This window comes from Erythrolamprus reginae, chromosome 5 (genome assembly GCF_031021105.1).
Source record: "Erythrolamprus reginae isolate rEryReg1 chromosome 5, rEryReg1.hap1, whole genome shotgun sequence".
In the NCBI taxonomy this organism is placed as follows: domain Eukaryota; kingdom Metazoa; phylum Chordata; class Lepidosauria; order Squamata; family Dipsadidae; genus Erythrolamprus; species Erythrolamprus reginae.
The window spans coordinates 91,321,628-91,346,551 of NC_091954.1; the positions used below are offsets into that span (position 1 = coordinate 91,321,628).

Consider the following 24,924-nt stretch of genomic DNA (forward strand, 5'->3'; position numbering starts at 1 on the left):
TTGTTGTTGTTGTTATTATTATTATTATTATTATTATTATTATTATATTCACAACCCCCCCCAGTAATACACAGAAATTGATATGCTTGGTTTTGTATCACAATATCACAAGTCAAACACTTCCCAAGCATTTAGGACTGTGAGATATTATTATTATTATTATTATTATTATTATTATAATACTTGATTTTCTCACTTTCTGAGTTGAAAAGCAATTTTTAGACATAATTCTGCATTTTTAAATCTATGTGCTCTATTGAAAATCATTCTCTTGACTGTGTTGCAGTAAACTGTTAATTAGAATGCTTTAAAGAAAAACCACAGGATAACATTTGTGATGTCACTAAAAGGGGAACAATTTGCTTCTCTCCATGATACATAGGAAACAACATTTACTCAAAAACTGAAAACAGAAAATAATGACAAGGAAATTGTCATATACTGTACAATTTACTAGAGTAATAAACCAGTCATATAGAAACCAATATTACTCCATCTATTTTTCCATAGCCTTTGAGATCAGGTCTGGGTTTTTTATTTTCTGGTTTTTTTGCCATTCTCCTAATTTTATTTCAGGGAATATATGACAAGCCAATATTTACTCCTGGATTCAGAAGATAACTGATCTTGCAGAATGAGATCTTGAACTTCAGATACTTCAGTGGAAGAGGGCATAATGTCAGTGACCTGAATTATGCTCTTGAAAACAGCAAAATAAAAGACATGATAAAACAATAAATTGTAAGGCAGGGAAAGCAGAGGAATAGATTAATTATTCAAAATTTAACTTTTTAAGACAGAAGAAATTTTAGTTGCTTCTGATCAGTGATGGACTACTTAGGTGATAATATTTATAGCAAAGTGAATTTAATTTTTTTATAAGAACTTTTTAAAGAAAATTTGCATTAAAATGAAAAGACTAGCTATGCCAATGACTGCATCTCTAATGATTCATCTGTTAAACTACTGAAGTTCACAGATGATACAACAGTGATCAGACTCATTCGAGACAATGATGAATCCGCATACAGATGGGAGGTTGAACAACTAACCTTGTGGTGTGCCCATACTTCCACCTCTTACAATATTAAACAACACAGCATCAATAGTAGAGACCTTCAAATTTCTAGGTTCCACCATATTGCAAGATCTAAAATAGACAGCTAACATAAAAAAGTCATCAAAAAAGCACAACAAAGATTATTCTTTCTGCGCCAACTCAGAAAGCTCAAACTGCCCAAGGAGCTGCTGATACAGTTCTACAGAGAAATTATTGAGTCTGTCATCTGCACCTCTGTAATGGTCTGGTTTGGTTCTGCAACCCAACAAGACACAGACTTCAAAGGATTATTAGAACTGCAGAAAAAAAACAATTGCTACCAACCTGCCTTCTGTTGAATACTGCATGAGTCAAAAAGAGGGCTGTGAAAATATTTACCATCCTGAACACTAAAGGCTTCAACTCCTACTCTGAAAATGATACTGTAGAGCACTGCACACCAGAACTATTAGGCACAGGAACAGTTTTCTCCTGAAAGTCATCATTCTGCTAAACAAATGATTCCCTCAACACTGTCAAAGTATTTCCTAAGTCTGCTCTACTATTAATCTTCTCATCATTCCCATCATCCATCTCCTCCCACAAATGACTGTTTGACTTTAACTTTGTTGCTTGTATTCCTAAAATTTATATTGACTGGATTCTAATATAATTTGATTGCTTGTATGTAACCATACATGGTATGTCTGAATGTATGTTTGGTTTTTACTTTAATGGGTTTTTAATTGTTTTTAGTATTGGATTATTTTGTGTATACTGTTCTATTATTGTTGTTAGCCGCCCCAAGTCTCCGGAGAGGGGCGGCATACAAATCCAATAAATCAAATCAAATCATACTATCATTAAGTGTTGTCCTTATGATTCTTGATGAATTTATCTTTTCTTTTATGTACACTGCGAGCATATGCACCAAGACAAATTCCTTGTGTGTCCAATCACACTTGGCCAATAAAAAATTCTATTCTATTCTATTCTATTCTGTCCTATCCTGTCCTATCCCACAAAACACATTGGTTGTGGCAGAAGATAGGATCTTGAAAAAAGTAAAGAAACCAACAGCATAGGTACCATGACTGTCTGTGGATCTTCTCTTAAAACCACTCTGGGTGGTTTTAAATTGGTTTTAAAATAACATACCTTTCTTATGATTTTCTTAGGCAGATAAGTGAGCTCAATGTCTGTTTCCAAAATGAATTTGGTCTTTAGTTATTCATCATTAATTTTAATAACAAATATCCCTGAAAGCACTAAGGGCATTGCACATAGTATTTTTTTTCAGTATGGTGAGTTCCAGTGTTTCTCCTTTCTGTGACATGAAAAAACAAAAAATGTATTACTATGTTCAATACTTAAGCAAAATAGACTTTCTTTCATAGTCCTACATTTTTATTTATCTGGAAAGTTTTTCTCATTTCCATATCCATGGTAGATCAGTGAAAGTGGAATGGTTTCTTCTTTGTGTGCCCTTGTCAACTACACCTCCATATTTCTCTGGTGAGGCAAATGCAAGTTATTGTGCCAATGAAGGGGGCTGTTGTGTGGGAAAAATATGTCATTAACTTTGTTCTTACGTATCTCACACTTGCAGATTTAGCTTTCTGATTACATTATATAATAGGGCTTTCATAATATGTCAGGTTTGAAGGTCATAGAAGATGTCTGCAGTTGGTTCTGATAACTGAGGCTATTTCTGGCCTTAATAACTGTGGTGTTATTGCCACCTGGTACTTCTCCTGACCACATAGTCTACTGTGGTGGGAATTGAGGTACTTTTCTAGTCTGTATGCATTTACAGGGGGATATAAAGGGGAGTAATTTTGATTCTCATCCTATTCTATAAGTGTTTATTTTCATTTCATTTCACTGAGAGAACTCTGAAGGCCAATTTTGTCTTTTGGGGAGTGGTGGGATAATGATAGTTTTGTTTCTTGCTCACTCACTATGTGAACTCGCTCATTTGAAAATATTTCTTAATACAATCAGTTTTCCTTCTATGAACAGATTGCCTTTAGATTTTATAAATGAAGGAATCCAAACTCATAAAACAGAAGAAACCCCAGAAGTCTAATTTTTAAGTGAAATAATGCAAATTTACACAACAAAAACTATTGTAGGCCTGTAAAGCTATATTCACAGAAAATGCTAATTTGTAAAGTATGGTTAACAAACCACAGTGTTCATGTTTCCATAAGATACTAGACTAAGACAAAGTTAAGTATTAACACATGTCATATAACATGCTAAGACAATGAACATGTGTTCACTCACATGCACAAGCAAGGTTTTATCAAAGTACCCCGTAAGCCACATCTTATTAGCCTGTTCAACCTCAGGTAAAGAGACAATAGCATATATTAATTTGGATAATGAAACAATATTGCTCGATATTGCTTCTCAATAGATGTGGCTAAGATTTCAGAACATTTTCAAGAGATTACACTATGATCTTTCCATTATAGACCAAAGCTGAAAAACTAGCTTCTAATAGTTGTTGATATTTTACAGGACTTCCAAAATATTTGAACAGGCATGCAATGAGACAAAATAGCTCAAAGGTACTCAGAATATAACTGCATTTGAGTATCATAATGAAAATCAAATAAAGGTCAGTCTTCCCAAGACAGTGTCGGTTGGCGGGCCCCAGGGGAAGAGCCTTCTCTGTGGCGGCACCGGCTCTCTGGAACCAACTCCCCCCGGAGATTAGAACTGCCCCTACTCTACCTGCCTTCCGTAAACTCCTTAAAACCCACCTTTGCCATCAGGCATGGGGGAACTAAGACATCTCCCCCTGGGCATGTTTAAATTGTGTATGGTATGCTTGTGAGTGTGTATGTATTATATGGGGTTTTCTTTTTAAATCTTAAATGTTTTAAATGTATTCAGATTATTTATGATTTGTTTTTCTCTGCTGTGAGCCGCCCCGAGTCTTCGGAGAGGGGCGGCATACAAATCTAAATAATAAATAAATAAACAAATAAATAAATTATTGTCAAATGCATGACACTAAACCATCACATTTTTAATTTAAATTATGGGCCAGTGTCCAAATATATAAACCAAAATAATTTCTTCTGAACCTAGGGCTTGGAAAATGATTAAGTAGATAATACAATTTTTAAATACAGTTTTTATTGTGTTCTTATTTTAAAAAAATGTTCATATAATACTTTCTAATGATACAATATAATTGTTCATTTTGTTCTGTTCAGCCACTCTACCTATTTTTTCAATGTAAAGTTTATAAAATATGTATCCATCCTGTGCCTATAGGCCACATGCATCCCCAGATAGCTAGTAATGCAACTACACAAAATGTATAAAAAGCAAAGGAAGTTGTTATTTATATACATCAATTGTATTATATATTTTAAATGGGGCCATAGACAGTTTCTTTTTAGTCAATGTGGTCCAGACAGTCTAGAGTAGACTCATGGTCTACTCTACAACTATCCCGTGCATTATTACTGCTTTTTTTAAAGGTTATTTTCTGTACAGCAAGAAAGTACTTTTAAAAGAAGTGTATTTCTACCCTTGGGAGCATAGAAATGAGTGGTGCATGGGGTCAAGTCAAATATTAAAATTCAATTTTTAATTTAAACTGGAAATTAACTTTTTTAAAAAAAAGTTCCAGCCACTTGGACTATTGGCTGAAAGCTTAGAAATGCATGCCCTTGGCTCAAAACGAATTTGGATTAAGTATCAAGTATAAGCTAAGAATCTTTTATTTTATACCTGATACTTAATCCAAATTCATTTCATTTTACATGGAAGCTAATTTGCTGACACATCCTTATCCACACTACATCTGTCTTAAAAGAGGTACAAAGGAAATAGCTTTTTAAAAATAATCGGAGTGAAAGTATTCATTCCAAATTTAGCAGAGGTGAGTAAAAGATCTAACATTCCTGGTATTTTTATATTAATATCCTTCAGAAAATAAAGCAGCTGCAGGTGTTTTATGTTTCCCTTTATAGTTTGCAGGGGGTTTTTTTTTTTTTGGAAATCAGGTGCAGAAACTTGATGCTACTTAAATTAAATATTTGCCCTCTTAAATCACACATTCAAATTAAACCATGCCTTCTATGAATTATACTTATATTTGAATGAAATCAGTACTAATTCATATATAACCAATCTCCCAGTTTGCATCTTAACTGCCAGAATAAATTACAGACCTATCCTATCTGCAACAGAGTTAAACTAAAGTATCTCTGATTTAGGTTGTCTCAACCTTCCATCCTTCTGAGATGAGCAAAATAAGGACCCAAGTTATTGGGGGCAATATGCTGACTCTTTGCTTAGAGAGGGCTGTAAAGCACTGCAAAGTGGTATATAGATCTAAGTGCTATTGTTATTACTATTTCACAGTGAAATACATTGAAATCTGCTCTACTATGCTGAGTATATTGCCTTGTCTGATTGTAATTTAGAACATGGCTCTGTTGTTATTTTTTTGTAACCAAAAGTGACATATCACTTAGAAAGTTTAGACCCTAAAATTCTTAGCACTTGTTTACACTTACAAACAAATCACCATGTGCAACCTTTTGCTGCCAAACATCCTTTTCTTTTCAATGATATACTTTCCAAAGTAGACAGGGCGAGGACTAAGAAGTGATCAATTTGGGGACAATAACTAAATTGTTTATATTTGAGCTGTATGAAATGAAGTAAATATAATGATATGATTGCTCCCTTAATCATCTCCTCCCTTCGTTTTATTTTAAAATTTGTTTTGAAAGTTCTCTGGAATAACATTCAAAGATTTGAAAGGGGCCCCAAGTTATGAACCTTGGACGTAAAAGATTTCAGTACTAAATTACACACTACCTGTCGAGGGGTCCTTTCCGACTTACTTCTGCACCACTCCCAGTCAGAGAGTTCCGGCTTGCGGCCCTCCTCATGAGACAACCTTCTTTCTGGTCCTTCAAAAAAAGGTCCTTTTTCAACATTCCGGATCTCTTCTTTCTTATATGACATTTTATCAGACATTAGGCAGTCTATGAATTTGTCCCTGCTTAAGTCTTTCCTGGTGTCTGAGCTGTCAACGGTTTTGCAGCCAGTAATATTTTTACACGTGGAGCTGTCCACCACGGAAATGGTGCTGAACTCCAGTTTGCAGCTTTCTTTTTGAGTTCCTTTTGTGTTCTCACAATCGCAGTTGAGCAAGCTGTGGTAGGATATTGAATTGCTACCATCACTGTGGTGATTGTCATGAGATATCTTATAGATTCCATAACCTTGTTGGAAGGACAAATTGAATTCAAAGCCTCTTCTTTTGGCTAAAGAAAGAAAGTAAATAATTGCATTAAAACAACTAGAAGCCAGCAGCACACTTAATAGTAGATAGATAGATAGATAGATAGATAGATAGATAGATAGATAGATAGATAGATGATAGATAGATACATGCATAGATACACATGTTTACACACACACACACACACACACACATACACCCTAATATTTTAATAATTGGGTTAGCAGTGAATTTTATCAAACATATATTTTAAATCAATGTTTTAAAAAATTAAATGACAAAATAGGAAATAGTTGAAGCCAAATGTATTTATTTGCACAACATTCTTTACTAAGGCAGGAAGTAAATCAGACTATATTGTATAAACACCACAATCCAATTAGCACCAGACAGTAGAGGAAATTAGTATTAGCTGCAAACAGACTATGGTTCATCCCTGTGCAAACTGGAACAAAGGTTAACACAAGGTTTACCTTATTTTTCATTGCTGGCAAGGAGATAAAAGTTCTACAATGATTGCTTCAAGGACCTCTTGTCTTACTTTCTCTTTGCTTTTTATTCCTTTGCAGCTCATAGAGGGATTAAATAAACATAGGCTGGGGTGAATGAGCCTTCCCCAAATTTCCTCTGGCAGAAATGTTGACCAGGCCAACATATTTATTTTAATGCTTAAAAAAAAAGCAGCTGGAAGTAATTATCTCCCAGACAGTGTGGCAACTGGGCAACCATCCAAAAAAGTGTCCTTCATTTGATCATGTGCGGTGGATGCACAAAGGGAAATTAGTCATATATTTATTAAGTAAACTCAATGAGTTTTATTCTAGTGAATGCTTAAAATAGTATTAAATTTAATTAAAGTATTTTGCACCTTTATTGTATATATTTATGTATGACTTAAAGAGAGAGACATCATAACATTTGGAATGTGAAATAAAAATTTCTTAGACACAGTTAGGCACAGTTATTTCCCAACTATTAGAAAACATTTTAATGTTGGTTCTATTAGGAACTGTATACACTTTGAAAGTCTGTTAAATCTACACTGGAAGAAAATTAAATGACCTTATTGTAACAGAAATAATATAAAAATAAAGTATAATTTGACTTGGAGCTTGCATTAATAATATCCTGAAAAATGTTCTGAAAAGGAAATGTTTGCTATATATTTGTACAATATATATTACAATATAATAATATACTATTACTATACTTTTACTAAAATATATCCTATCCTATCCAGTCCTATCCTATTCTATCTTATCCAGTCTTATCCTATAGTTTTACAATTTTCTGCATATTTTGTTGGTTTAATGATTCAGCCTTCAATTTCTTTTCAGGGCTTGAATATAGTTTTATTTCAGTGTCACAAGTCCAATATATATATCTCCACAAACAAAGCCTATTACATTCTAATGAATCGCAGATCCAAAATGAATCACACTGAACTCAAAGAGATTTACTTTTTGGTAACTTAATATAGCATTGAAGCAAAGTAAATTAACTTGTCCCACTGATGTAAACTTAGCTTCATCCTCATATTGTTGGCTGTTTAAGACAATTAACTCTGAAAATATTCTGATAATGTTGAGATTATATAAATTAGTCATAAAAAGTCACATTGAGTTAAAACTGAGTTAAATATACGTAATAGGATTTCATTTTTATAATAATGTGATGTTTAATGTCTTGTGAGTAATACAAGTAGGAATAGAAACTTCTGAAAAGACCACTCTTGCTTGTAGAGTTAGATAATAAAGTTAAGAGTAATATTCAAAGCAGTGAGGTACAAAGAAAAGTATTATGCCTAAGTGAAGAATATTCAAAATTAAGTCTGGAAAAAGGCGAACCACTTTGTACAATACAATAGTATAGGCATTGTATAAGAAAATAGTATAGGCATTGTTAAAACTGCCAGTGGAGGTTGTGAACGCCCCAACTCTCGACATATTCCAAAGGAGATTGGACTGCCGTCTGGCTGGGGAGGTGTAGGATTTCTGCTTGAGCAGGCGGTTGGACTAGATGACCTACAGAGACCTATAAAGGGTAATTGCCAGCCTAACATTGGAGAAATTGAGGAACTGAGAACTGTAAGAAAATTTGAAGAAATGCAGTAATGGAGGGGAAGTGGTAATAAATAAACACATGGAAAAATATTTATTGCTATCCTCTTTTTCAAGCAACATAAATGCAGATTTTATATAGGCATTACTGGATGTACAATAGCAGAATCAAGCAAACTATGTGTAGGGTTTCCTGCCTAAGCAGGGGATTGGACTAGAAGACCTCCAAGGTCCCTTCCAACTCTGTTGTTGTTGTTGTTGTTGTTGTTGTTGTTGTTGTTATTTTAAAAAGAGATGGAAAAATTCAATGCAATGCAATCCAGGCAGCCAAGCAGTTTCAGAAAGAAATTGAGGAAGATACTATAAATATTTGGATTAAAGGGAAAAGAACATGGAAAGAAAAATAGAAGTGTTAAAAAAAATAACAAGAATTCACAAGAAATAATGGGAAAATAATATTTAGATAGGAATACTAATCACAAAAGAGATATATAATTGAATCAAATAAGATGGAAGGAATATGAGAACAAATCTAATTATACAATTATAGAAAGCATTTGTAGAATATGTTCAGGAATTAGTCAGGTATGATAGAAAGCAAACCAAGTACCAGGTAAGAAAACAGTGGAGCAAGTTAATACATATTCGCACTGATTAAATTTGCAGGAGAAGAAGCAGTCACTATGCTAACAGAGCTGTGTCAATAAATATAAAACAAGATTTTATAGCCTAAAGATGATAAAATATTGGTGAATATACCCATGCTGACATGGTCCATTAATTATTTATGCAAGCAAAGTTCAACTTCCGATTTTACAAAGCTGTTTATACAGATTGGTACAAATAGGAGAAATCAGATTATTTTCTTTATCTCTGATTATTCTTCTGAGGAACTTTTAGAATAAACAAGAAGTTGTTGCAGAAACCAAATTTGGAGAAAAATAATGAATAGGAAAAGGAATGAGATAAGGATATTGCTTGTTTCATGCATGTCTAATAGAGGTTTAGTGTCTTAAATAGTAAATGAATGGAAAGATTAACCATTTTTCTGTTTTGATTCTAGATAACAATTTAAGATGTGAGAACATTGCCAGTAGAGAGTGAGACAACTTTCACAATGAAAATATGCATTGTGAAAAATCTGGGTTAATGTTATTATTAATCGTAAAGGGTTTGAAGTGATAATTTTGTTTCCTTGGGCTCAAGGATAGATAGACAAGATCAGTGTGCTGTAGAATAAAAAGCAGATTAATCCTAATGAGAAAGGCACTGATAGTGTCATGAAGGGATAGTTCTCTGACAACAAAGATCAGAACAATTACAATGATAATCTTTCCAGTGGCAATATATAGCTGTGAAAACTGCTTTTGAAAAAGAGAAAGAAGATAATTGCCATCAAATTACAGATCTGAAAATTATTACTCAGAGAATCAGGGATTTTAAGAAGAACTCATCGATCCCTGCTGTCCCAAAATGAATTAGAAATACCATTTTATGTTTGGAGATGCATTTAGTTTCTGTGGAGGCAAGAGGCTGGCTTTTCCTTGTCAACTTTTGCTAAAATTAATTTTCTTCCCTATAAGTCTGGCCTTTTTAGCCTTTAGGGACTGCTTTAAATCAATGTGGCTTAAGAAAGCTACTGATAAAATCCATTTATTGAGTTTTTCAATAGAGAGTCTTTGCTCCTTAGGCTTTGAAAATGACAGACATGCTCTCAAGCCACAGATATCGTTATTATGAGTAATGTACAGTTAAATTCCCAGTCTGAGTCTGGTGATAACGTAATAATTCAAGATCTAACCAAGGACCTAATAATTTTTAAGGTAGTGACTAAATATATAGGCAGTTCTAAATAAGCCGGGTTGGTTTTTTTTGGGGGGGGGATTAGAGTGTTCAGGTCCAATTAATTTTTTTAAAATCCAAATATCGAAGGAGTCCTTTGGGCATTGCTCTGAGGGCTCCAATCATGATTGGGATAAGTAGAGATTTATTTTTTTCATAAGTATACAATATTGTGGTTTGACTCAGTGATATTATTATTTAAATTTATACACTAGCCAATTCCAGGGAATACACAACTTCAATCTAATTCAGGGTTTAATCGACTGTGAGATGTTCCTTCCATGGAGAGGTTCAAACAGGGTCTGGGAAAGTATGGATATTTTTTTAGTTACATTGTTATAATAAATCTGTATTTCCCATTATTTCAATCTATTATTTTTGTTATTAATTTAATATTAATTTATTAATTTTCGTCTTTAGATTTTTAGGGGAGGTTTGTACATTAAAATAAAGAAAGGTAGAGTGACAAAATGTTTAGGAACCCTTGACCTAATCTAGGGTCTAGTCCTAAAACTTGGGAGATTCTTCCAAATGGATTGAATCACCCTACTATTTACTATCTATTCCAATATCAAAATATTGTAGGTCTTTTACCTTAACCAGGTTAGATGCACTGCAATAGGTTTACTTGTGAAGAACTTCAAGGTGTTGAAGATTTGTCCACGCAATTGTCAGGAATCAGGTTTGATTTACTGATACCTAACTAACATGTTAATCATCTATCTGAATGTCTCCAGTTCAAGCCTTTTTTTTCTAATTTTGTTTGTTTGTTTGATGCACAATTGGCTTGGAATTCAACATCTGCTACATTTTTTTCTGTCTAACTGACTTTAATTCTTCATATTTGTTTTATGTAGTGATTCAGGAAGAACAATGAAATCCATCTCTTCAGAATCCACTGTGGCTCAATCACCATCTATGGTTGAGTCCCAGATTTGGATTGAACAGTTTTATCTACATCATTTTTATGTTTAATTGGGACCTATGCAGTTATTACTAATAACAGAATTAGTTTATTTTCCTGCTCTATGCAAAAGAAGGAAATAATATCTCAGTCCTGCAACAGTTTGGTCCGGAAAGCTTTCTGCTCTGGGATAGATAAATCCTGTTCAATCCAGCTGCTTAAAATATTAAATAATAAGTCTGGTGTAGTGGTCAAGACATCAGCCTAGAAATCAGGAAATGATTTATAGTCCCAACTTAGGTACAAAGTCAAATGGTGATTACAGTCCAGTCAGTTTCTCTCATTTGTGGGAAGCATCCAGTGGCAAACCACTCCCAAAATGTTGCTAAGAAAAATGCAGGGACATCTTCAAACCTGACTTGAAAACACATACACACACAAATATCAAAGGACTTCAACAGAGAAAACAGTAAGCTGCTTAAGTGTCAGCCTCTAACATTATTTGTATTCATAAGAATGTTTTCAAGTTCAAATAGCTCATGCACAGTAGGTGTTCTTAAAAGAATCAAAATGACAAGGAACTGCAACAAATACTCTAGAGCTGTATCCACTTGCCCAGAAAAAGAAAAGGCTAATTAAGTTGTGAATTGTAGGTGCTCTAAATAAATTGAAGGGAATGAACGTTTGACATCTAGCTATCTTGTATATAACTATCTTAACAGCCATCTTGTGAGAGCTCTCGTTATATGAATTCCAAATCTGCCATTCCTGCAAATAGGTTGATTAATTGCAGGTAGTCTTTGACTTGCAACAGTTCATTTAGGGATTGTTCAAAGTTACCTTTGCATTGAAAAAATGCGACTTAGGACCATTTTTCACACTTACGACCATTGCAGCATTCCCATAGTCATGTGATCATAATTCAGACTCATGGCAACCAACTGATTATGGTTGCAGTGTTAGGTCCCACAGAGTTGGCCTTCTCCGGGTCCCGTCGACAAAACAATGTCATCTGGTGGGACTCGGGGAAGAGCTTTCTCTGTGGTGGCCCCGACCCTTTGGAATCAACTCCCCCCAGAGATTAGGATTGCCCCCACCGTCCTTGCCTTTCGCAAACTCCTTAAAACACGTGAGATGTATGATTGCTTTTATATTAAGGGTTTTAAATTATTTTAACTATTGGATTTGTACTGTTTTTATTGTTGTGAGCTGCCCTGAGTCTTCAGAGAGGGGCGGCATACAAATCTAATAAATAATAATAATAATAATAATAATAATAATAATAATAATAATAATAATAATAATGTGATCACTTTTGGTAACCTTCTGGCAAGCAAAGTCAATGGGGAAGTCACACTCACTTAACCGCAATGTTAACTAACTTAACAAGCGCCGTGATTCAGTTAACAACTGTTGCAAGAAAGGTGGTAAAATGGATCAAACAAATGTCTCACTTCGCAACAAAAATGTTGGGCTCAGTTGTGGTTGTAAGTTTTGGACTACCTGTAACATTGTTTCTGGAATACAGGCTTACTGGTAGTGATCCTAGTCTCCCCAGATGTTTCAAGCAATAGTCCTCACAATCCCCTCTCATTAGCTACCATAACTGCATCTGATTGGAATTACTGTAGAGTTTTAAACTTCTAAAGAGCACCAGGAGCACTCCTAGCCTTTGTAACAGGATATGTTAGAAATAAAACTGAGCTTTAGCTGCCACCAAAAGTAGTCATAAAAATAAAATATTTTAAAGTATTGGTTTTAGATATTGTGATTGTATGTTTAACTATTTAGTTCCACCTCGAGCCATAAAAATAGGGTAAATATTTATATTTTGGGGCAGGGGAGTGGAATAATCTTTTGCATAAACAAAATGAGAGAAAAGGTTTAGCTTTACACTGTTAGATAATCATTGGATGATCATCTGCTATAAATTTCTTTCTGCAAATATTTGATCAACACCAGAAATATGCAGAAGGTGAGCACATTGTTTCTTGACATAAAGCAAACACGGAAGCAGGCTCTAGAACAGGGATATCAAACTCAATTTCATTGAGAGCAGCATCAATATTGTGTTTTATTTCAAGGGTGTGTGTGTGCTAGGATAGGCTTGGCCAGGATGGGTGTGGCCTGCATGTCATCACTTGTGTCAGAGACAGCTGTGGTGGCCCGAGCACTCTGCAAAGAAAAATAGGCTCCTGAGCTATGTTTTCACAGGCAGAGGCACCGCAGCTCAGTCCTTCGCTGTTTGCCTGTGGGCCCAATCTAATCACCATGCAGGCTGGATCCAGCCCGTGGGCCTTGAGTTTGACACTCCTCTCTATTAGATCCAGAGGATACATCTGTTTTGAACAGAACAGATCCATTTTGCTTTGGGCCTGGATTGTGAATAAAATTGTATTTGATAAACTCTGAAATGTACTGTACATGGGTTGCCTGCATGGGTAATTTGAAACTTTGGCTGTTTATGAGACATGGAGAATCCATGGTTGACCTATCCAGATTCCTAAGAGGTCAGTAAGGGGCGAGTACAAGTGCACTAGAGTGCCTTACGTCCCCTGTCCTATTGCTCTCCTATATCTCCTATACCTTTCTTCTATTCCTATATCTCTTCTTCTATTATTTCATTGATATGTTCTATTCTTATATCTTCTTTTCTATTCTTTCTTAGATATATTTTACTATGAGCATCTCCTCTATAACCTACATCATGTAATTTACTTTGTGTGTGTGTGTGTGTGTGTGTGTGTGTATCACCATTAATTTTGTGTGTGTGTGTGTGTGTGTGTGTATATCACCATTAATTTTAATGAAAGAAGAGTGTAAAACTATAGCAATCCCCACCTCCACCTCATTTGGTCTTGTTTTATGTAATGGATAGCTTTATCTTCTGTTAGCCAGAGACCACATTGATCTTCCAATACCACATTGGAGTCTCCATTTGAAAATAAGATCAGATCAGGCCCAAAGGAAGCGTTCTAATGAAAAATGTTACAACAATATAAAACTACAGAGTTTACATCCCCTTGGGTCTGCAGTAGGTGACAGAAAGACTTGATAATGTCCCTTTGGAAGAAGCAGTATAACCTCTTTCCCCATCCTTCCTTCTTACCTTTGTTTTCCTCTGATGACACTGTATAGATGTTCTTTCTACAATTGATAATGCAGCCACAAGGCAGATGACTCCAGTGCTCTGACAAGACAAACATCGGAGTGACAGTGACAGCTAGCAAAGTTAGCAGGAAGCTGAATATCTCAAAGGAAAGATTGTGAAACCCAACAGTGTATTGAACAAGCATTTGTATCTGAAAGAGAGAGGTATTCCAGAGAAATTAAGTAACAGACAGCTGATTTGTACAGAAGCGATTACATATTATATTCCTCTCCCCAGACTTGAAAATTTGGCATCTTAGAAAACAAAGACATGATCCAGACAGGTATACAGGACTCTTCTAAACCTGCTACTCACAAATAAATGCCACTGAGATTGGTAGAGCTGACTTTTACTTAGTGTTTCAATATGTATGTCTGCCATATGTTGCAATGCCATGGAAGTATTACAAGGGAGCCTATACCTCCCAACAACCTCATTTACTTGGGGATGATTTTCTACAATCCACATAATATGGCAAAACCAAAGGTGAAATTGCACACACTATATCATTACATTCACAAACATATTTATGAACATATTTATGAACATACTTATCTATGCTCTGCTCATGGTAAGGGTAGGACCCAGATTTGGATGGCCCATGGTCCATTAAGTCCTGCGCATGACCTAATGTTCTTTGTCAGGCTCATCCAGTAGTTAATACAGATATTTGGCTGATGATATATTACCAGGGCCATTGAAAAATAATGCACGTAACAACAAGCCGACATACATACATCTGCTGCCTATCAAAAGACATCCAAAGACATTTGCTCTTTGAGATACAGTTGATAAACATTCCCGTTCTCCTGGAATTTGTCTCAACTGAGCTTTCACATGTCTTTGAATCTTGACAGATGTCTACAAGGAACTGTTCTAACACAAGTTCCATCTGTGTCTCTCAGAAATGCCAGTTGCTTCAAGTGAAACAATAAATATTGATGCCTGTTCTGTAGTAGAGAAGTAGCTTCAACCCTGAGCTATTAATAAAGGGCCATTTGAGTTATTGCAGAGAGGTGAAAAGGTACCCTTGAGAAGATCATGTTGATAGATGATTTGCACAGTGCTTTCATTATGCAGAGCTTCATAAATAAAGAAGCAAGTCCTTGCCCCATGGATCTTACAATTTTAATCTCAACAGTAAGGGCAAAGGGAGGATTGCTAGAGGGGGAAGAACATGAATGAATGCAGCTCTGACTACTGGAATGGCGAATATGCGTTGCTTCCTAAATAAATTCTTCAATGTCTAATAGGGCTTATTTCCAGGACAGAGTACACAAGTCTTAGACCAAACTGATGTAAAGATTAAAGTTCAGCAGTGAATGTAGGATTGAAAAACAGCTCTGAAGAAATAACAGATTTCAAATTATTTCTCCCTATGTGCTGGAAAAAATAGGATTCACAAATGCAATAGGTCACTGAATATGGTGTAAGAGATACATGACAAAAACAACAACAACTGAACAGATTCCTCTATTTGCAATCTAATATCACAAACTTCAAGGCAGCAATTCTTATTTTTTTTAAAAGGAAATAGAAAATAATGAAATTCTTCCAGTCATTTGTGACTACTTCTGAATTACATAGCTACAGGCAATTCACCCCAAAAAGTGGTGTCTTGCAGCTAATAAACAAAGCAAGGAAATTTTGGAAGATGCCAAAACAGACAACCTAATGCCCATCTGAACTGCATGTGGAATAAGAGCTTGGTCAATTCCACCTAGTTTTTTTCTTTTGGAATAATTCAACAAGATGTATTTGTAGAACACCTATGCTAACATAGAACTGGACCCATGAAGTAGTTGTCTGAAATATTTCTTTCATCTGACTATTACAAACCATTTGGCAAAACAATTCTCAATCATCTGAGAAGTATTTAAAATCTTACTTATTCCTTTAAAAATACACTAATATATGTGCATTTGGAGTTCCTGATAGTTAAATAAACCAGTATTAGAAATATACAGTGCATTCAGTTGAAACCGCAATAATATACTCAACTGTGTGATTAGACAAGGAATACTTCAAATAGTAGCCAAACTGAATAAAGAAATACAAAGCAAGTAACACAGTAACTCATTAAAAAATATTAATTAACCAATGTTTCCAAAACAAGATACAAGTTTTCAAGCTGAACACAAGCCATAGCTTAATTTACTCTGTTTTGCTGCTCCCCACTTCCAAATATCATTAGATACCGCTTAAGTAAACCTGTAGAGATATGGAAAATAAATTTGGGCAAGGTTTTTTTTTTTTTTTTACCATCATTGGGAGCCAAAGAATGACTTTGGTCAGAGCAAGAATTAGCGAGAAGCGTTTCTGGGCAAATTCCACAGTGATATTCCTGTCGTTAGGTGGCACGTTTTGTGTGCCGTAGTGGTCCAAGTGGCAGTGGTCTGCTGGACTTTGTCTGGTAACTGTGTCAGAGTTCTGACAATGCTTCTGGGTTTTAATCATAGCTTCTTCTGAAGGAAGAGAAGATGTTTGGCTCTCAAATGGAAGTACCCCAGAAGAAAAATGGATACCAGCGATTTGATGATAATCATCATAAAAATGCTGTTGCTCATTTGAACACAACAATTGATAAATAAGAGGAATGGAGAGTATAATTAGGAGACAGAAACCCAATGAGTAGATTATAAAGAGAAACAAGATATACGAACTGGAACAGTCTGCAAAACATCCCCAGGAGGTAGGAGCATAGCTGCCCCAGCCACATAAAGGCAAAATACAAATCAGCAGGCAGACAATCCAGATAGTAAGAACAGCCCATATTATGCTCACTGGCCTTTTGGTGGCCCCTTGGCTCGGTCCCATGTTATTGAGGCTGTAGAAGTTATAGGAAACTACAAGGGATCCCATCAAGTTGCTGGAGAAGCCCTGAAATAAGTACAGTAGCGCTGAAGTGGTACACACAGTCTGCGGAAGCATCTCATTCAACCAAGGCTTGAGCATAAAAATTGTTGCTGGTACCACACTAATCAGATCATCCACACTTAGAGAAGTTGCAAGCATCGAAACTGTACTTTTATTCTGCATTCTCAGCAGGGAAACTAATGAATAGACGCTACCCAGCAGGGTTAGGCATGTGATGACAAAAGTCAAGCAAAAAATAAAAAGATTCAAAGATTTTTGGTCTTTTGGCATATCCACTATTCCCTGGTTTGGGGAGCTTGTCCCATTTAAGGAAACATTAATATGGGTGACTGACATTGTTGCCAGGATGGTTGGGATAGCTGAGGTTGACGTTACTTTACCTTCTCAAAGATTCTTTGAATTCTCATCCGATGAAAACATTGTTAGCTCCACAGTAGATTCCTCATCTTCTCTACCAAGTTTATTCTTGGACTGCACAGTTTTTTTCCCCTTCCTGAATGCCTGCTTAGGATGCTTCAAGTAATGCCCAGCTCACACTGTTCATTAATGTTAAGTCCCAAAGAACAAAAAAAAAATCCAGCCAAGAAAACAAAGCACAATAATTTCTCCTCTCCTCCGTTCTTTGTCAGTCGTTTATAATCCTCAGAAGCGATCAAGTTTAGCCTTAAAGTAAAAAGCCGGTGTCAAAAACGTGCCGTAAGAGAAAGCAAGCAGAATACCAGTCTCGCACTGCTGGCTTAGGAGAAACTATAGCAGAGAGGAGGGAGGGAAATAACCACCAGAAGCTCTTTGGTTCAGTCTGCACAATTCATAGCTGCAGGAGGGAGGAGTCAGTTATAAGCAGGATAGCAGAAGAGAGTGGAAGAAGGATATCTCAAAGCAGAGATCTGCTCTCAGATTATAAGCAAGGAAGATCCTTTGCAAAGCCACACCTTCACCTTCAGGACTGATGCACAGAGTCAGTGCAAACACCAATCCAACAATAAGTGTCATCTTTTTCTTCCAGCCCCAGAGCTGTTGCACAGCTGTTGGTGGACTTGGGACACACAGAAGAGAAAATCCAAGTGCAACAACTTTCAGAAAGGCTCTGAGGTCACAGCCAAAGTATTCACGGGGTATGGGTTCTCAGGTTGTACATTGCTGCACTAGAATTTGGGAGGTGTTGTGGTTAGCTCTGGCCCAGCTCCTGCCCCAAGGACTGTGGATGTGGGGGAGACATCCACATGCTGCAGGCCTGTTTTGCTCCCGGTGGAATCTGCTGATGAAGGCTCCTCTGACCAAGAAGACATGAGTGACAGGGAGGAGGAGAGTGTGGCAGAAAGCTCAGAAGGAGATCAATTATCTAGCTCGTCCTTGGATTCAGAACAAGAGTTAATGATAAAGCCACGCATGCGGAAAGCGATGCATAGGCAGCAACAACTGAGAGATTATTATCAAAGAAAATGAGGCCACCTGTGGTTGGGTGGGGCTGCGGTAATTAGTGAGGCTGCTATAAATAGCAGCCTGTGGGTTTGGCCATTGTGGAGGATTATCTGATCGTTGTGTTTTGTGCCTGCCTTGCTGACTTAGAACTTTGTGTGCTGATTTTTCCCCACTTTGAAACTAAAGCAGAGCAAAGTGTGTTTCACTTTGTGAAAGAAGAAGGACTGTGAATTGCCTCACAGCTGCAAGATAAGTATCACAGGACTGATAAGGGACTTGTACAAATTACCAGTTTGTTTGGAGACGAGTGCTCTTTGCTATACAAAAAGAGGGCTTCGTTTATTTGCATTTTCGGTATAAAGAACATTGTTTTGAATTTTCAAACGTGTGTGTGTCTGAAATTGTATCTGTGCATTTTCGGGAGGATTCTACCAGAGAGCTCGACAGAACAGGGGCGGGGGGGATAATTTTAGTTGATGTCAACATTATTTTTAATCATTGCAACAGGTTCTTGAACCAAAACTGGAGGCAAACCATCTGTTGAGTGAATCACACCTGGGCTCTTTGACTCTCTAAAGCTGCCTCTGTTGCTGCCTCCTGTCATAAAGCAGAGAAAAAAGCAAATGAAGATGGTTTGGGGATGATTTGATACATATGGCTTTAGAGCAACGTTTCCACTTTGGCACTCTTCATCAATGTTGGAATCGGAGATTCCATAATTCCTACATTGGCTTCACATTCACAGTGTTGTCTTTTTGCATTCAACATATCAGTAGTCATGTCATTATGATAGTCTCTGGATGCCATTTCTTGCTCACAAGCTGCATCTGCTCACAAGCTTGGGGGAGCTAGGTATGAAAAATGTGATCAATAATACAACATATTAAAAAGAACTAAAAGATGTATCATTATAGGATATGAACTAAAGGCTAGTATTTCTAGATGACTTTCAGAGAGTTCCAAAAGGACTGTATTAATTTGGTGAAGAAAGTGTTGGTTATGACCTATAAAGCCCTTCATGGCATCGGACCAGAATATCTCTGGGACCGCCTTCTGCCGCACGAATCCCAGCGACCGGTTAGGTCCCACAGAGTTGGCCTTCTCCGGGTCCTGTCGACTAAACAATGTCGTTTGGCGGGACCCAGGAGAAGAGCCTTCTCTGTGGCAGCCCCGACCCTCTGGAACCAGCTCCCACCGGAGATTAAAACTGCCCCCACCCTCCTTGCCTTTTGTAAAGTTCTTAAGACCCATCTCTGCCATCAGGCATGGGGGAACTGAGACATCTCCCCCAGGCCTATACAGTTTATACATGGTATGTTTGTGTGTATGTTTGCTTTTAATAATGGGTTTTTTAGCATTTTTTAAATTATTAGATTTGTTCTTATATTGTCTTATATTGTTATTGTTGTGAGCCGCCCCGAGTCTACGGAGAGGGGCGGCGTACAAATCTAATTAATAATAATAATAATAATAATAATAATAATAATAATAATAATAATAATGAATTATATCTTACTCTGCTCCCGTCATATTTTTTAAGGGAATTCTCACAATCTTTACCAGAATGGCTCAGCTATAGCCCTGTTTTTTTCTGGAATTGAAATCAATGCTATGTTGCTATGTTGGAAAGACAGGGCAAGAAAAATGGAAATGATCAAGGAAAAGTTTCTCAAGAGTTCTGTTTCTCTCTCTCAGAGTACTCAAAATCTTAAATTTTACTGTTCATTATATGCTAAGTAGATTCTGAAAGAAGAGAATTTAATTGGTAGTCAAGTTTTTTGCCCATCCGCCCCCGGCAGATGGATTATTGTTATTGTTATTGTTGTTATTTATTAGATTTGTATGCCGCCCCTCTCCGTAGACTCGGGGCGGCTCACAGCAATAATAAGAACAATATACGGTAACAAATCTAATAATTAAAAAACTTTTAAAAACCTTATATAAAACATACACTGAAACATACCATGCATAAAATATATAGGCCAGGGGAGATGTCTCAATTCCTCCATGCCTGACGGCAGAGGTGGGTTTTAAGAAGTTTACGAAAGGCAAGGAGGGTGGGTGCAATCCTAATCTCCAGGGGGAGCTGGTTCCAAAGGGTAGGGGCCGCCACAGAGAAGGCTCTTCCCCTGGGACCCGCCAGATGACATTGTTTAGTCGACGGGACCCGGAAAAGGCCAACTCTGTGGAACCTAACTGGTCACTGGGATTCGTGCGGCAGAAGGCGGTCCCGGAGATATTCTGGTCCGTTGCCATGAAGGGCTTTACAGGTCATAACCAACACTTTGAATTGTGACCGGAAACTGATCGGCAACCAATGCAGATTGTGGAGTATTGGCGTTACATGGGCATACTTTGGGATACTCTAAATCCAATAGTCCAGTGATGGCGAATATTTTAGGAACCTTGGTGGCACATTGGTTAGAGTGCAGTACTGTAAGATGCTTCTTCTGACTGCTAGCTGTAGTTCACCAGTTCAAATCTCACCAGGCTCAAGGTTGACTCAGTCTTCCATCCTTCCGAGTTGGGTAAAATGAAGACCTAGATTGTCGGGGGTGAAATGCTGACTCTATAAACCGCTTAGAGAGGGCTGTAAAGCACTGTGAAGCGGTATATATGTCTAAGTACAAGTGCTAGTGCTATTTTCTTCTTGCATGCCAAAAATGAGAGTATGTATGTATGTATGTATGTATGTATGTATGTATGTATGTATTCATTCATTCATTCATTCATTCATTCATTCATTCATTCATTCATTCATTTATTGAATTTGTATGCCGCCCAACAACAATGATAAAAACAGCATGTAACAATCCAATCCAATACTAAAATAACTAAAAAAAACCCTTATTATAAGAACCAAACATACATACAGACATACCATGCGTAAATTGTAAAGGCCTAGGGGGAAAGAATATCTCAGATCCCCCATGCCTGACGGCACAGGTGGGTTTTAAGAAGTTTATTAAAGGTGAGGAGGGTGGGGGCAATTCTAATCTCTGGGGGGAGTTGGTTCCAAAGGGCCAGGGCCGCCACAGAGAAGGCTCTTCCCCTGGGTCCCGCCAAACGACATTGTTTAGTTGACGGGACCCGGAGAAGGCCAACTCTATGGGACCTAACTGGTCGCTGGGATTCGTGCAGCAGAAGGCGGTCCCTGAGATAATCTGGTCCGGTACCATGAAGGGCTTATGCATGTGCCAGCACACAACTCCTTAATGCATGCCACATTATGCACATGTGCATCCCTATGCATGGGCTATTTTTCACCTTCAGGCTTCCCTGAAGCCTCTGGAGTGCGAGAAACGGTCCAATGGGCAAACCGGAAGTCCATTTCTCTGAACTTATGGTTTGCTTGTTGGGCCATTGTTCACACTATAGATGTCAGGCTGAAGTCTTAATGTGGAGTTAAAGAGTTCAGCCTGACACAACACAAGGGGGAATGGGAGGGGTAGTGAGTAGTCAGAGGGGAAAGTTACTAGACACAACCAAAGATTCCTTTCTCCAAGCCAAGGCCACCGTTTGTTCTGCCTCAACTGAAGAGAAGAGGAAGTTGATAAGCCCTTGCACACAGACTGGCTCTCGTGATGAACTTGTGCATGTGGGAGATGTAAGATGAACCTTAACCTAGGTGGGATTCTGGGAAGGATCAGAATCGGAATGACAATTGCATAGCTAACATAGTTCTGTTAATAAACCAAGCTCTGATTGAGAGAATTGGACTGGGACTTGGTTTATTTCTCAGATGCTATTTAGAACGCTGACAGCCAGTGTTCCCTCTAATTTTTTTGGGGGGAGGGGGGGCGGAAAAGTATAGTGTCTGAGCGGCAGTCCCTTCGGGACTGGGCGCCACAGAAATATTAAATAAACAAACAAACCAACAAACAAAAAACCCACCCTGTTTTGCCTCAGAGAATTTCAAAATAAAATACTGTACTGTGTGTCTATAACAGTGAGCTCATAATAGGGCAACTCTATCAATATCAAAATGCCACTTAAATAGTTGAGCTAGTTTCAAACTAGATTTTGATTTTCTTTCTCCCATTCTTCCTTACTCCCATTCTTTTTCTTTCTCTTTTCCTTCCTCTCTTTTTTCTATCTGTTTCTCTTCCTCTCTTCCTCTCTCTCTCCTTCCCTCTCACTCTTTCCCTCTCAGCTTCTGGGCAGGTTTGGAAAACTCTGAGTTGATGATGATTTTTAAGTGAGCGATTGCTCACTGCTCAGCTTAGAGGGAACTATACTGACAGCAGAGCCTGGGGTAGGGCAAAAACAGTCTTCTCCAAGCCCCAAAATCAGCTGGCCTGTGTGCACATGCGCACTGGAGCTGATATAGAGCAATTTATTTATTTATTTATTTATTTATTCATTCATTCATTCATTCATTCATTCATTCATTCATTCATTCATTCATTTATTGGATTTGTATGCCGCCCCTCTCCGTAGACTCGGGGCGGCTAACAACAGTAACAAAAAACAGCATGTGAATCCAATACCTCATGGCCCCTCAGATATGGCTCCACATGCTACCTGTGGCAGGCATGCCATAGGTTCACCATCATGGCCATAGTCCAATATGATACTACAACAGTAGGATGCCCAAAAAGATCCATGATGTAAATTGTTACTCAAAGATCAACGTATTCAGAAAAATGAGTTGCATATTTAGATTTCTATTCACTATAAAGCCCGAAAGGAGTGGTAGATTTTATGACAGGGTCTTCCAGGAGTTAGATTGAGCTGTTTATTTCTTGAGTCAGTAGTACCAATACAAGGTGAATTGGGGTACTTTATGGGCTGTAGTTCTTGCCTGAAGATCTTTCCACTCATCGCTTCATGAGAGACATACTAAATGAAATATTAAAATTCAAATCAATTCCTCAGTCTGAACAATTCATTTCACACCCTGTAGAATCCAATAGCCAGGCTTTGCTCTTAGGTAGACTGAAGCAGTGACTTCGGTTTGAAGATGTTATGAATGAGGATCCATTATTAATTTCTTAATTTATTCCTGGAGTGGAAAGGAGACAGCTCCTTATTCCAATTGGATAATATTATGAAAAACAATTCTCACTCCCAGACAAAGTGTAGGCAATGTATGATTTATAGCTAGTACAAAGAATATATGTGTAAAAATGTGGTATGAGAAAATTCTGTGCGTGGCTTGCTTAGAAATATACATGACTATCAAGAAGAAAAATATGCCTGAGTTCTGCTGTGGCCAGATTTCAAGATATCTGTCATAGTAGACCTAAGATGGCTTCCTGTATTTTGTTCTCCAATAAAGGAAAATAACCAACATAAGCAGGGGTATAGATATGCAAACAATGTGTACATAAAAATCTAGAAACTATTGATATTTATTCATTCATTCATTCATATCTGTTGTGATTAGCTCTGGCCCAGCTCCTGCCCCAAGGACTGTGGATGTGGGGGAGACATCCACATGCTGCAGGTCTGTTTTGCCCCCGTTGTAATCTGCTCATGAAGGCTCCTCTGACCAAGAAGACATGAGTGACAGGGAGGAGGAGAGTGTGGCAGACAGCTCAGAAGGAGATCAATTATCTAGCTCCTCCTTGGATTCAGAACAAGAATTAATGATACAGTCACGCATGAGGAGAGCGATGCATAGGCAACAACAGCTGAGAGGTTATTATCAAGGAAAATGAGGCCACCTGTGGTTGGGTGGGGCTGTGGTAATTAGTGAGGCTGCTATAAATAGCAGCCTGTGGGTTTGGCCATTGTGGAGGATTATCTGATCGTTGTGTTTCGTGGACTCCAAATTGTATGAGTGTTTGTGTGTATGTGTGTTTATCTCCTCTAACAATTCACCTGCTACAATCAGATCAGATACAAAAGTGACTGAATTAAGAGAACCACGATCATTCCATCTTAGACATCAACCAGATTAATAAGATTCACATCTCATGTTGATTAACCAGGACAATTTGATGATAAATGGGCTACTGAAACAAACCATATATAAATGAGACAAGGTAACCTACCATTGAACAAATTCTAGAAGCTCCTCACAATGTATGGAGAGTTTTATCCCAAGCCCAATGCCCAACTGTATATAAGATTGAAAGAGAGCGGGCAGGATCTACTCAAATCCATTAGCCTTGGAAACTTGAGAATTTCAGTAAACAGGCACTGGGTTTTTTTTAAGCCCATACTGATAATATATTAAAACTTCTGGACTCCAAATTGTATGAGTGTGTGTGCGTATGTGTGTGTATCTCCTCTAACAATTCACCTGCTCTACAGTATATCTACAGTATATCTACATATACATATACTGGTACACACACACACACACACACACACACTCCAAAATTAAAATGGTAATTCAAT

At 37.3% G+C, this 24,924-nt stretch overlaps 1 protein-coding gene across 1 annotated transcript in view; it reads right to left on the reverse strand.

Annotated features, from left to right (window-relative positions):
- Window positions 1-17,490, reverse strand: part of GPR149 (G protein-coupled receptor 149) — a 43,710-nt gene extending 26,220 nt beyond the window's left edge. Inside the window, exons 1-3 of the mRNA XM_070754124.1 lie at window positions 16,540-17,490; window positions 14,236-14,428; window positions 5,891-6,342 (exon numbers count right to left, since the gene is read on the reverse strand). Of these exons, the coding sequence (XP_070610225.1) occupies window positions 5,891-6,342; window positions 14,236-14,428; window positions 16,540-17,490 (1,596 nt within the window). The remainder of the gene's footprint in view (window positions 1-5,890; window positions 6,343-14,235; window positions 14,429-16,539) is intronic.
- Window positions 17,491-24,924: the final 7,434 nt, after the last annotated feature.